At 37.6% G+C, this 12,797-nt stretch overlaps 1 protein-coding gene across 1 annotated transcript in view; it reads right to left on the bottom strand.

The window, feature by feature from the left end:
• Positions 1 to 12,797, bottom strand: part of Sema1a (semaphorin 1a) — a 1,121,749-nt gene that overhangs the window by 64,202 nt on the left and 1,044,750 nt on the right. Inside the window, exon 8 of the mRNA XM_069822411.1 lies at positions 5,149 to 5,290. Within this exon, the coding sequence (XP_069678512.1) occupies positions 5,149 to 5,290 (142 nt within the window). The remainder of the gene's footprint in view (positions 1 to 5,148; positions 5,291 to 12,797) is intronic.

The following is a 12,797-nucleotide window of genomic DNA, read 5'->3' as shown; positions in this document are numbered from 1 at the left end:
ACACTTCCCCCTGAATACCTAAATTGACATGTTTTTTTTGTTTAAGTTAAATTTAATTGTCATAAATAGTTACTTAAACGGTAAGTTTTGAAATGAAAGTCCTGTATATTTTTTAAAGAGAAATTCAATGACTGGAAAAATAATTTTACGCCGTTTTGGTTCAGGTGGACTATCTAAATATCTGTTAACATTCTTCAATTTGTAGAAGGTATTATTAAAGACAAAGAATGTAAAAACATTCTCTGAAAATTTTATTCAGATATCTCTAACAGTTGTTTAGTAACGTGCACCCAAACTTCATGAAATTAACACTGTCGATACGGGTAGTACCTTCTCACCTATTTATTAGTACAGGGACATCATTTTATTTTTATTTCAATTTTTATTGTACCTGAGTTTTTGAATGTACTTCACTCCCACCCCTTCTACTAATGAAGTTCAACCGTCCTCCACACAGATCCAAGACCGCATATACAGTCATAGTAACCATACGGTCATAGTAAACAGTACGTTCCAAAAATATATTCGCGTTTTCCAGTGACGAAAGGGCTTTCAATATTGAATCATTTTCTCACAGTTACTGTCGCCCATTTTCCTACGTCGCATCCCGGTTTCCCCCACCTGCTTCTATTCGCCTCTCTGTAAAGGCTAGTGGCTGGGTTGTCTTAGTTCTTTTCTGAGTACATTAATTTTTGTTAGGAATTGGACGTCTACGTAATGTTATACCCATACAACTGCTTAAAATAAGTTAAATAAAAGGGTCTCGTTAAGTAATTAACTGTCACGTGATTTCCCCCCCCCCACCTTTCTACGACCCTGCGACATAACCACTTGGACGGACAGTAGATAGCATGTCTGAGTAATTTTATCTTTTCGGATCGGGCAGAAGTGAAGATTGAATTTACAATACGTAAGGTACTCTTTTATAGAGTAGGTACAGAATTATTTCAACATGAGTTACTAATATGAAGGACGAAACTGGTAATTGGAATTAGGTACAATAGTATATAGTACAATAATATGTACATTAGAACTGAAGCCTGTTATCGAAATGAACTGCCACCATTTTTAAAAACGAGTTTAAATATCCATAGGGTAAACTAGGGTCTGTTGGACAGTCGGGTATGTTGGACACTCCGTACTTTAACGTGTTATCACGCCACTTGTGGGCACCACATTCAGCTAGAAGTCAATGACGGAAGCAGGCACGCTACTTCCGTCATTGACTTCTAGCTGAATGTGGTGCCCACAAATGGCGTGGTAACACGTTAAAGTAGGAGTGTCCAACATGCCCGACTGTCCAACAGACCCTAGTTTACCCTATTATGATTATTTTTCAATTTAACTTCATTCTCTATATTTTACGCTGATGTGCTGTAGACAGTAGGCCTATAATATACACTGCATAATGAATACGTCCGAATGGATAGCTCAATTCGTGAGTAAAAGCACTCATTGTTAATACTGTACTGTATTTTGATTAAAGAAAAACCTAATTAAAATTATCAAACTCAAAAGCGTGATATTTCCTAGTTTACGTAAATGGATGAACTACTTTTCTTCCCTCCTATACCTAGTAAAGTGATTTGTTTGTATATTACGCCAGTATCATCGAACTCAAGTCGTGGAAGGGGGTAGCAAACGGTGTTTTCGTTTCTCAACAAGGTATAGCCAGGTTAATATTATAAATGTTAGTAAAAATAAAATGATGTCCCTGTATGTTCATGAAACAGGCCCCTTGTCTCACAGAATATCTGCGTGGACTGAAGAGTTAATGGTAAAAGAAGAAGAATGTTGAAATGCAAGAACAAATTATAATTTTCTGGTGGAAATGGATCTGTCTTCGAAGCAAATTCCGGACTTACAAGAGTGCAATGTACAAAGTCATGCCAACTTTCGCAGCAGCAGAAAGAAAAATTATACAGTATACTAGACGAAAAAAGATGGGGGCGGGGTTGAGACAACGCCCTTTGCTCCTACCCTTAACCCGAACAAGTTCCCATTTAGGAATATGAACTAATGTAAGGCCTTGCATCATTTTACAGCGTCCGACAATATTAAAATATTAAATTATGTATGTTTTAATTTTATTCTGCGGTATGTTTAGGGAATTGAAATTTATGTCCTAGGTCGGAAGAGAGGGGAATGAGTACAGCAGTGCAGAATTGAGGAAAGCCCAGTCGAGAAATGCTCTGCTCTCAAATTCATCAAACATTCTTTCCACTCCACTGTTGTCGTCTCACACGCCGGCAATGTTAATCATATGCACGGCTTCCTACCTTGAGGTTATGCTACGAATATACAGGGTGATTCTGAAATAATGTAACGAACTTCTCCATGCAGGGTGGACAGTCTTTCAAGGTACGAATCGTTAGCATACTTTTGTTGCACCCGTTTACGATTGGTTCGAATTGTTATTATTTTCTTTCGGTAGATGGATAAGTTTTATTACCCCCTTTAAAATGATGTGTCTGAAGATAGGGGGTGCAACTTAAAATTGAAAAGTGGGGGTGGGGTGAAAGGTGAAAGAAAAAAATTGTGGTTCTGAACTTCTCCTAGAAAACTAATATTTTTTTATTTTACTTGGTTATTTAACGACGCCATATCAACTACGAGCTTACTTAGCGTCGATGTATTTGATGATAGCGAGATGATATTTGGCGAGATGAGGCCGAGGATTCGCCATAGATTATTTTTATTTATTTTATTGGGTTATTTTACGACGCTGTATCAACATCTAGGTTATATAGCGTCTGAATGATATGATGGTGATAATGTCGGTGAAATGAGTCCGGGGTCCAGCACCGAAAGTTACCCAGCATTTGCTCGTATTGCATTGAGGGAAAACCGCGGAAAAAACCTCAACCAGGTAGCTTGCCCCGACCGGGATTCGAACCCGGGCCACCTGTCGCCATAGATTACCTGACATAGAAAACTAATATGTATAACTAAAACTAATATATGTTTTCTACAATATCGTGTCCCCTGAACATCTAATATAATCCTGTTGATCCTGTATTGGACTTTAATGTAATTTCTATTATTTTTGTCACTGCTTGTATTTGTTGTATTTACATGTCCAACCTGGTAGGATGGAAGAGAAGGCCGTATGGCCTTAATCCTGTATTTAAATCAGGGCTGGGCACCAAGAGCGAATTCTACTCTCTCACGGAGAGCCATATGACTTCTCTTCAAGCCCTTTCTTTCCCGCCGAGCACCGCGCAGCGTTGATGCCGTAACGGATGAATATTAAACGTCCCCGTTTAGAGTTTGGATTCGCTCCCGGTGCCCAGTCCTGCTCTAAATGAATGTTTTAAATCTGAGTTTGATTTTTAATGCACCGTTGCTTTGAAAGAAACAGATTAGTGAAGTGCTTTATGTGGACTGTAGCATTGTATGGGTCAGAAACATGGACATTACGACGAAGTGAACAGAAGCGACTAGAAGCATTTGAAATGTGGATGTGGAGAAAGATGGAGCGTGTGAAATGGACAGACAGAATAAGAAACGAAGCTGTGTTGGAAAGAGCGGGTGAAGAAAGAATGAAGCTGAAACTGATCAGGAAGAGGAAAACGAATTGGCTGGGTCATTGGTTGAGAACAAACTGCCTTCTGAAGGATGCACTGGAAGGAATGGTGAACGGGAGAAGAGTTCTGGACAGAAGATATCAGATGATAAACGACATTAAGATATATGGATCATATGCCGAGATTAAGAGGAAGGCAAGAAATATGAAAGACTGGAGAATGTTGAGTTTTCAGTGAAAGACCTGCCCTTGGGCAGTACACTATGAATGAATGAATGAATGAATGAATTAATTAATTAATTAATGTTGCTGTGACGAAACCTATTGTATTGTTTAATATGTATTATTATTAATTATTATTATAGATAGATAGATAGATAGATAGATAGATAGATAGATAGATAGATAGATAGATAGATAGATAGATAGATAGATAGATAGATAGATAGATAGATAGATAGATAGATAGATAGATAGATAGATAGATAGATAGATAGATAGATAGATAGATAGAGAGACAGACAGACAGACACACATATAGATAAATAGATAGATAGATAGATAGATAGATAGATAGATAGATAGATAGATAGATAGATAGATAGATAGATAGATAGATAGATAGATAGATAGATAGATAGATAGATAGACATACATACAGACAGACAGACAGACAGACAGACAGACAGACAGACAGACAGACAGATAGATAGATAGATAGATAGATAGATAGATAGATAGATAGATAGATAGATAGATAGATAGATAGATAGAGAGACAGACAGACAGACACACATATAGATAAATAGATAGATAGATAGATAGATAGATAGATAGATAGATAGATAGATAGATAGATAGATAGATAGATAGATAGATAGACAGATAGACAGACAGACAGACAGACAGACAGACAGACAGACAGACAGACAGACAGACAGACAGACAGACAGATAGATAGATAGATAGATAGATAGATAGATAGATAGATAGATAGATAGATAGATAGATAGATAGATAGATAGATAGATAGATAGATAGATAGATAGAGAGACAGACAGACAGACACACATATAGATAAATAGATAGATAGATAGATAGATAGATAGATAGATAGATAGATAGATAGATAGATAGATAGATAGATAGATAGATAGATAGATAGATAGGTAGGTAGGTAGGTAGGTAGGTAGGTAGGTAGGTAGGTAGGTAGGTAGGTAGGTAGGTAGGTAGGTAGGTAGGTAGGTAGATAGATAGATAGATAGATAGATAGATAGATAGATAGATAGATAGATAGATAGATAGATAGATAGATAGATAGACAGACAGACAGACAGACAGACAGACAGATAGATAGATAGATAGATAGATAGATAGATAGATAGATAGATAGATAGATAGATAGATAGATAGATAGATAGATAGATAGATAGATAGACAGACAGACAGATAGATATTATCAAAGGTGGGAAGTTTTGAAATGAGCACACTGTACAATATGGTTTCATATGAAGATAAATGGATATTTGAATAAATGAATGACGAAGAATTACTGTTATCAACTATTCTGAACAATGCAGTGTTCTATATATCGTTTCCAGCTGAGTTATTGGAATACTTACGTATCTCGTTGAAATAGAAGGGGAAGTCCCCAGTCACCGAGCAGTTGAGGCGAGACTTGAGGAACGACGTCCAGCGGTTACGGAAGCGGTGAGGACCTCCTCGGTCGAACTTGCAAACTCTGGCCACTCGAGAGTACACGGCCTGCAACAACAAAGTGCAAGGGTTAGCATACACATGCAGCGATACTATACCGGGTGTCCGACAAGTCCCACATCATATTTATTTGTTTGTAGATGAATTATCAGCTATTTGATATGCAGACGACCAAATCCTATTATCAAGATCAGATGACGAATTTTACATATTGCACAAAGTAATTAAAGGGTGTAATGTAGGTTTACGAATAGAGATGGTACATTTTAGCAACTTAAGATACAAATGTAGTACTTTAAAAGTCAAATTTAACGTTTTATAGAACTTTTAATGGTAATATTTAGCATTTTGTAACATTTCGGGATGGGACATTTTGTTATGGAAATTATGGTAGTAAAAATTCATTGCCTTCAATGTGTTAACAGGTGCATTTCCAAGAATTTACAGTTAAAATTCTTGAAAATAATAAATAAATAAAGTAACGTATAAAATAACAGTGCAATTGAGAGCATGAAAAACATGGCAAAAAATCTGAAGTGATTTTATCGCAACCCATCTTGTTACTCAAATCACAATCACCCGTTAAACGCTGGATCTAAAGAAATCGCACAGGCAACCAAAGTTCCACCACCAGCATCAGACAGATTGGTTGAAACTTGAGATAACGGTACATATTAACAACGAAGAGGATATCAGGTCACATTCTTGTGATATTCGTACTGTAAAAGCTAACATGGAGGGATGAAATTGAATGTGTGAGGGCCTTTCTGATTTTATTTTAGGTAGATTCTGATTTTATTTTTTTTTACAAAAACACAAAAATGTTTCATAAAATATAAATTCGCTCTTATTTCGTAGAAACTCTTAAGTCTGGTCCATAATAAACCGGGAACAGAAACAATGAGAACGAGAACGGAAATTTTGTTAAGGCTGGTTCACAATAAACCGGGAACGGAAACGACAATGAGAACGGAAACATTTTTAAAATGCATATATTTAAATGTGAGCATTCGCAATTAACGAGAATCTTGCCGGATTCCGCGAACGGGAACGTGAAAATTGGCGATGTTTTAACTTTGCTGTCCTCGTTTCCGATTGCAGCCTATTAGATTCTTTCTGTTATCATCATAAAGCTATTTGCTCGTCGTATATTTTGTAGCAAAGAGGCTGTGACATAATTTCTTCTTAATCTACCATTTCTAACTAACTCAGAAATTCAGTAGAATCACTCTTAATAGGCTTTAGGTATGCTAAGTGTGTATGTGGACAGATTACTTCGTGAACTGAATTCTTAAATATTCTGTGTCATAAATTTTGAAGTTGGTTAACCTGTGTTTATGTTGGCTGGCTTGTACTCATTGGTCAATTATACACAGATAACATCAGAATTGTTAATATCGACTTTACATATAGTTATTGACATGAATATCGATATGCATAGATGTTTCCATTCTCGGTATACTGTGAATCAAAAATCTTTACGTTCACGTCCTTCGCTTCCCGTTCTCGTTCTCGGTCTATTATGGATGTCTTTACTTTTCGCATTTTGTACTTAAATTCGCATTATCGCGGATTTAAAAATTGCAATAATATAGTCTACTTAATATGCTTTTAAAAATATTGTTAGGCTTATTTATTTTGATAGCATTTGAGCACATTTGGCATTTATCGTGATCACAAACGTCTACCATCTCTATAGATCAATAAAGAAAAGTAAATTAATGGCTTTTGTGGGACGGACAGAGAGACAGACAGACAGATAGCTTCTTTGAAGTCACTTTTCCGGCTCAGTGGTGCTGACAAGGGATTTCTGTAAAAATCCGAAAATAAATTATTTGTAGCACAGCATTATTTTCTTTATGCTCGACCATGCCGAAATGTAGTAATTATACACCTGGTAGCAGCCCTTTAATGGACCTCATTAAAGTACACCTATTCATTAAAGTTCAGGTGTTCCACCAATCAGAAAATACCATTGTAGCAATATGAAAGCGCAAGTATCGATTATTCTCGGATATGCAATCGAAAGACAACTAGCGCGAGATTAGACAATATTAAACTCAGTCGAAAAAAACAACACACAAATTAACATCAATTCACCGTCATCTTCCAGCCTTTCACAAAGCACATTCCCGCAAATTCATTTCACCAATTGCCGGAAAAAATCAATATGGTCGAGCATAAAAAGTCGTATGAAACTTGACTATAATGGTAATTAAGACGCTCGTATGAAAATTATGAAACTCGGTTGCGCTCGTTTCATAAACATACTCGCGTCTTAATTACTACCATTATAGGCTCGTTACATAATGTACTATTAAACTTCACATGAGGAAAATAAAGCCTTAATGAAGGGAGGGCAGTAAGAAGAATGGTACAAAAAGAAGAGAAGAAAGATAAAGGATAATGTTTCATATAAAGTATTTTTAAATATTGCAACTTCAATTTAAAATTTGAGTGTAACGGTGGAATTGAATACGAACAATCTATGTCGACAGTGACATTTAATGTAATGTTATCCCACCTTGCAACCGAAATGGTATAAACCACACGTCGATTTATAAATATGTTAAAAATGAAAATCCCCTCTGATGTGGGGCAAACGCCGTTCCTTGTAATGCGCACAGGTTAACAAATGGATTGATGCTGTTGTGTAGCGCCACAGCGATAAGTTTTAATGCCAGACTGATTGTTTCCGTCATAACTTTCAATTAAGGTGGTTTTAGAGTGAATCATTGCTGCAGGTTACCCATCTGGTTAGCGGAAAATTCCATGTTCCATTTCGACCAGCCAGGCGGACGATTTTTCATTCTATTAGGATGCGGCATTTGTTTCTGATAACCTATAAAAGCCTAAAGCACATATCCACATCGAATATGTGTACACGGATTTCAAACTAGTCTTTGAAGGTATGACAGAGATGTATTTGACATAAAAATGTAACAGGTTATTATTTACAGATATAGTAGGAAGCGTGATTTAAAGAGCGAAAGATTTTGTGATGAAAGAGTAAATAGGTTTAGAGAGATTAAATTAAAAACTACAGTGCGATAAAAAAGTCCCTCCGCAGCTCTATTAGTTCTAGTAACCCTAAAAAGTTGGCACTACTCCATTCATTCCGGTTTGACAACTTCACACCCCGAGTCCATCATATTGAGCGTATTCCGAATCTCACCGGTGAGCAATCCGATGGCATCACGGTGTTCCGAATTCCACCGATGACGTCATTGATGCGCCACCGGTGTCGCACTTGCAGAGGTGGTGGCAGTCTCCATCAGCCGCCATCAGTGAATCTGATTGGTTCTTGTATAGGGCAGGAATTAGCAGACGAATAACATCGTGCATTGTTGTGTCATGGCGGTGTGTTCTGCTGTATTGTTTGTAATGAGCACAACGTAAAAACAATATGTTAATGGCTTATGAGCGAACATGTCAACGGACCAGTTATTACTACCGGTTCAAGAAATAAGTTGTTTATGCTATCTTTTCTTTGAACGAGATGGGAGTACGAAAATTTCGCAAAATTTTGCTAGCGTGACACAGACAACAACTTGTACAGTCGCCACGACAGCCATCGATCCTTCCAGCAGTTTTGTTCCTTATTTAGCTGCAACGTGACGTCATTGATGCCACCGGACCGGTGAGATTCGGAATACGCTGATTGTGACAGCCGGGATACGATCTCGCGACCGGCAGAAGGAGGGCAAGGTCGGCGGTGGCTCGGCGCGGCAAATGAAGTTGCGCGCGCATCTGCTTCCTGGGGCATGTGCTATGACGAAGGGAGAGAGGAAAGTAAAGCAGCTGGTGACTGAGGGGAGAAATCCTGAGAAGTCTAGATAGGCGCCATCTTCTAGACTTCTGTAGATTGATCGCGAATTCGTACTCTCTGGAAACTATGGCTTAGTTATAAATAGAGACGCAAGTGAGCTGTTAGCAGTTAGTTGCAGTTGCAGTCGTTGCTAGTTTTTGGACAGCAAGCAGTGTGTAGCAGTGAAGCCAGCTTCGAGACCGGAGTTCAACTTGAGTGTGTCCGCAGCTGTGTGAGCGTCCAGTGGACTGTCGCCGAAGTCCTGAGTTCGAGTGCAGTGGACCGCAGCTGGGGGACCTGAGTTCGAAGTTCAGTGGACTGTCTCTGAAGGTCTTGGGTTCGAGATACTGTGAACTTGAGTGACTGAGCTAGAAGAACTAGCCAAGGCAAACGAATTGTGAACTGAGAACTGACAGTTCTGTTTTGTAAATAGTGCTTTGTGAACATTAGTTAAGATTAGCAGTGCATTGTTGTTCGTAATAAACCAAGCGAATTGTCATTGTCGTCTGTGGAGTGCAGTAACGAATTCTGTGTTGCTGTTTGGAGTGGAAATCCCATTGTTGACGGGAGTATTTAAACTAAATTATAGAAAGTGACTATTGTTGAAACAATAAAATTACATTATTGATTTGTAATAAAAGTTACAATATGCTTAGCGATCAGTGCTGCCACTTGAATTCTCTACCAAATACACTTGGATTCTCTGCCTAGAGGATTCTCGGCTACACAAGCACTGCGGAGAGACTTTTCAATCACATTGTAGCTGAACAATTAATGTAGTGCACGACTAAAACAACTATCTGAAATTGTTGTTTGGGAGCTTTTGTTTTATGAGATACGAAATGCAATCCTGCTGTAAATGTACATTAGAGTAGTGCACAACAGGTTACGAAAAATAGAAATTATATATTGTTGAACGCCTGGTGCTATAGTCAGTATGCAAAGGTCTTCCATCTGGCGAACTGTCTCGGGTTCGATATAACGACTCTTTGTGAGTGGACAGGAGTTACAAGAGCCCTCGCAAGGACGAGATTATCATCGTCTAGGGCTACCATTTAACTGATAATTCTTCCTCTCTCACTACATTTAATCAATCAATAAACCATCGATCGATTCATTGATTCATTCACCAATGGATTCATTGATTGATTCATTCACTGATTGGCTAATTAATTAATTGATTCATTAGTTGATTCACTCATTTATTGATTGATTAATTAATTCATTCATTTAGGTATTAAGTTGGTATCGTCAAGAGCAAAACATATCTTCTTAAAAATGGTTTATACTCGTAAATGAAATAATAATGCATCTGCTTAGAGTAATTAAAAGGTATTAACAAGAACTGTTTTAGAAATATGCATTTTGAGTTTAAAGTATAAACGTTACAATAGAATGTATGTACTTATTTTCTCTTCTACTGGGTGTTCATTTCAAAGTGTGTCATGACGTCACTGTTGATGAGTCAGGGATTTCAAGCGAGTTTCAGCTTTTGTGTCAGAGAAGTTGCCTATTAATCAAGGCGTTCAATCTGAACTTGAGAACGTGTACGGTATAACTTGAACGTCGTAGCAACAGATGGCGGTCTGTGCGGTCTGTGTGCTACCATAACCTCTTTCGAACTGTTTTGCGCGGCCAAGTCGTACGCAGGGTATTTGTTATCATCGGTTGCCTACGGCAACATTCCACAATACAAATCAAATGCTCCGTGTCCATGTTGACCGTCGAAGTTAATGTCAACAAATAAGTAAGTAATCTTCTTAACCCTCTCCCCATATCCCGACAGTAAGAAAAAACTCACCTCAGTACATGTTTCGAAACAGTTTACATTCCTGCCACTACAGGTGTTACCGTACGTATTGGTAAGTACTCTTAAGAATGAACGCCGTACTTGCTAGGCAACTTCTCTGGCAGGTAAATAATACACCTCTGCGGAAGTGTAGGAAGAGTGAATTCTCTAGGCTCATCGACTAGCCACGTGACGGCATACACTTTGAACTGAACACCCAGTATTTAGTAAGTAATTGTAATTTACTCAAGAAGTTTACAATTTTATTTTGTTTTTTCTATAAGCAATTGACATGTAACAGAAATGCATAACAATTTATGGCACATCTGGTTCAGAAATAAAGAATTCTGTAATATGCAAAACTTTTTTTGAGCAGTGTATGACAAAAACTACGATCTGGTCCAGATGTTGTATAACATCTTGTTTCTCATAAAGCGGAGGAGACATTTCGTCTTGTGTAGTAAAGGTGAGGATGAGCCTTACCGATGGCTAAGAAGTGATATCTCGTATCTACCAAACTGGTCATTTAGTTACTTTATTATTTACATTAACTACATTATTATTATCTTTACAAGGTTGGAGGGTTAATTAATATTTTGTTCTCAAGTAGATAATCTTTCAAAGCAGAAACATAATATATAAAATGTTTGTCTCTTATGAAATAATTTAATTCTGAAAACAGTTCACTGCAAATGCACAGATACGCGGTAGTATCGCGTTTTAGCCATCGTTATAAAGAAGTTGATAATTTTGAAAGAAAATAAGTAATTATTTTTTTACTTGGTTATTTAACAACGCTGTATCAACTACGAGGTTATTTAGCGTCGATGGGATTGGTGATAGCAAGATGATATTTGGCGAGATGAGGCCGAGGATTTGCCATAGATCACCTGACATTTGCCTCACGGTTGGGGAAAACCTCGAAAAAAACCCAACCAGATAATCAGCCCAAGCGGGAATCGAACCCGCATCCGAGCGCAACTCCGGATCGGCAGGCAAGCGCCTTAACCGACCGAGCTACGCCGGTGGCTTAAGTAAATTTATTTTATATAATAATTGCATGTTATGTTCTCATATATTAATATCCGAAAAAAAGACAAGTTTAGTTGCATAGTATATACGTAGGTTATTTTAAGTAAATATTAATATATAATATGTTTTTGAAGTCTATTTCGCGTTTTAAAGGACGCGGACGGTTAAATGATGAGCGAATAACTTGTTCGCAAGAGAAGCCTTACATATCCATGACGAGATTTCTTTTTTGGTTTCCTTGAAGTTTTGTTTCTCGGAAAAGTAAGGTTTCTCGAACAACTGATACACTCCGTTGATAATCCTGTTTTGTACCACTAATGACATGAGCAAAGGGCAATTGAAATTTTTTGGTCGTGTGCAGAAGAGAACATCCACAGGTTGTCACAAAAATATTACTGATTTGACTTGGGGGAGGGAGGGATATGAAGAAAAGCAAATGCGCTATAAGTCACATGTTTGAATAATGAGCATTGCTTAGACAGGCAAGAATGGCGACGGAAAAAATGTGAGAGGTCGCAGGTAAGAGGAAAAGGCGGGAGGCGCAACGCTATTGTTTACAGATGTATGTGTCCTTTCCCTGTTTTACAGTAACCCCAAAAGAAATTATGCAAAGCACTCAAATCAGGGAACAACGGGGGGGGGGGTCATAACCTGCGCCTGTTGAAATAAATCTGTACCGACTCTTATAACAGAGTACCTTACGTATTACCTCTATTTTAGGGGAAGGACAAAGAATACCAAATATACAAGTATTAGTAAATGTGTAAAATTTTCGTAAGAAATATAATTATTATTGTTGTGTTATTAATTTACTTTATACAGGGTGTTTCAAAAATACGAGGCATAATTTCAGGTATGTATTTCCCACATGTAGACGATCAAAATAGTTCATTACAACATGTGTCCGGAAATGCTTTATTTCCGAG

The sequence above is a fragment of the Periplaneta americana genome, chromosome 3, assembly GCF_040183065.1.
Source record: "Periplaneta americana isolate PAMFEO1 chromosome 3, P.americana_PAMFEO1_priV1, whole genome shotgun sequence".
Classification (NCBI taxonomy): domain Eukaryota; kingdom Metazoa; phylum Arthropoda; class Insecta; order Blattodea; family Blattidae; genus Periplaneta; species Periplaneta americana.
This window is presented reverse-complemented; position numbering and strand designations above follow the sequence as displayed.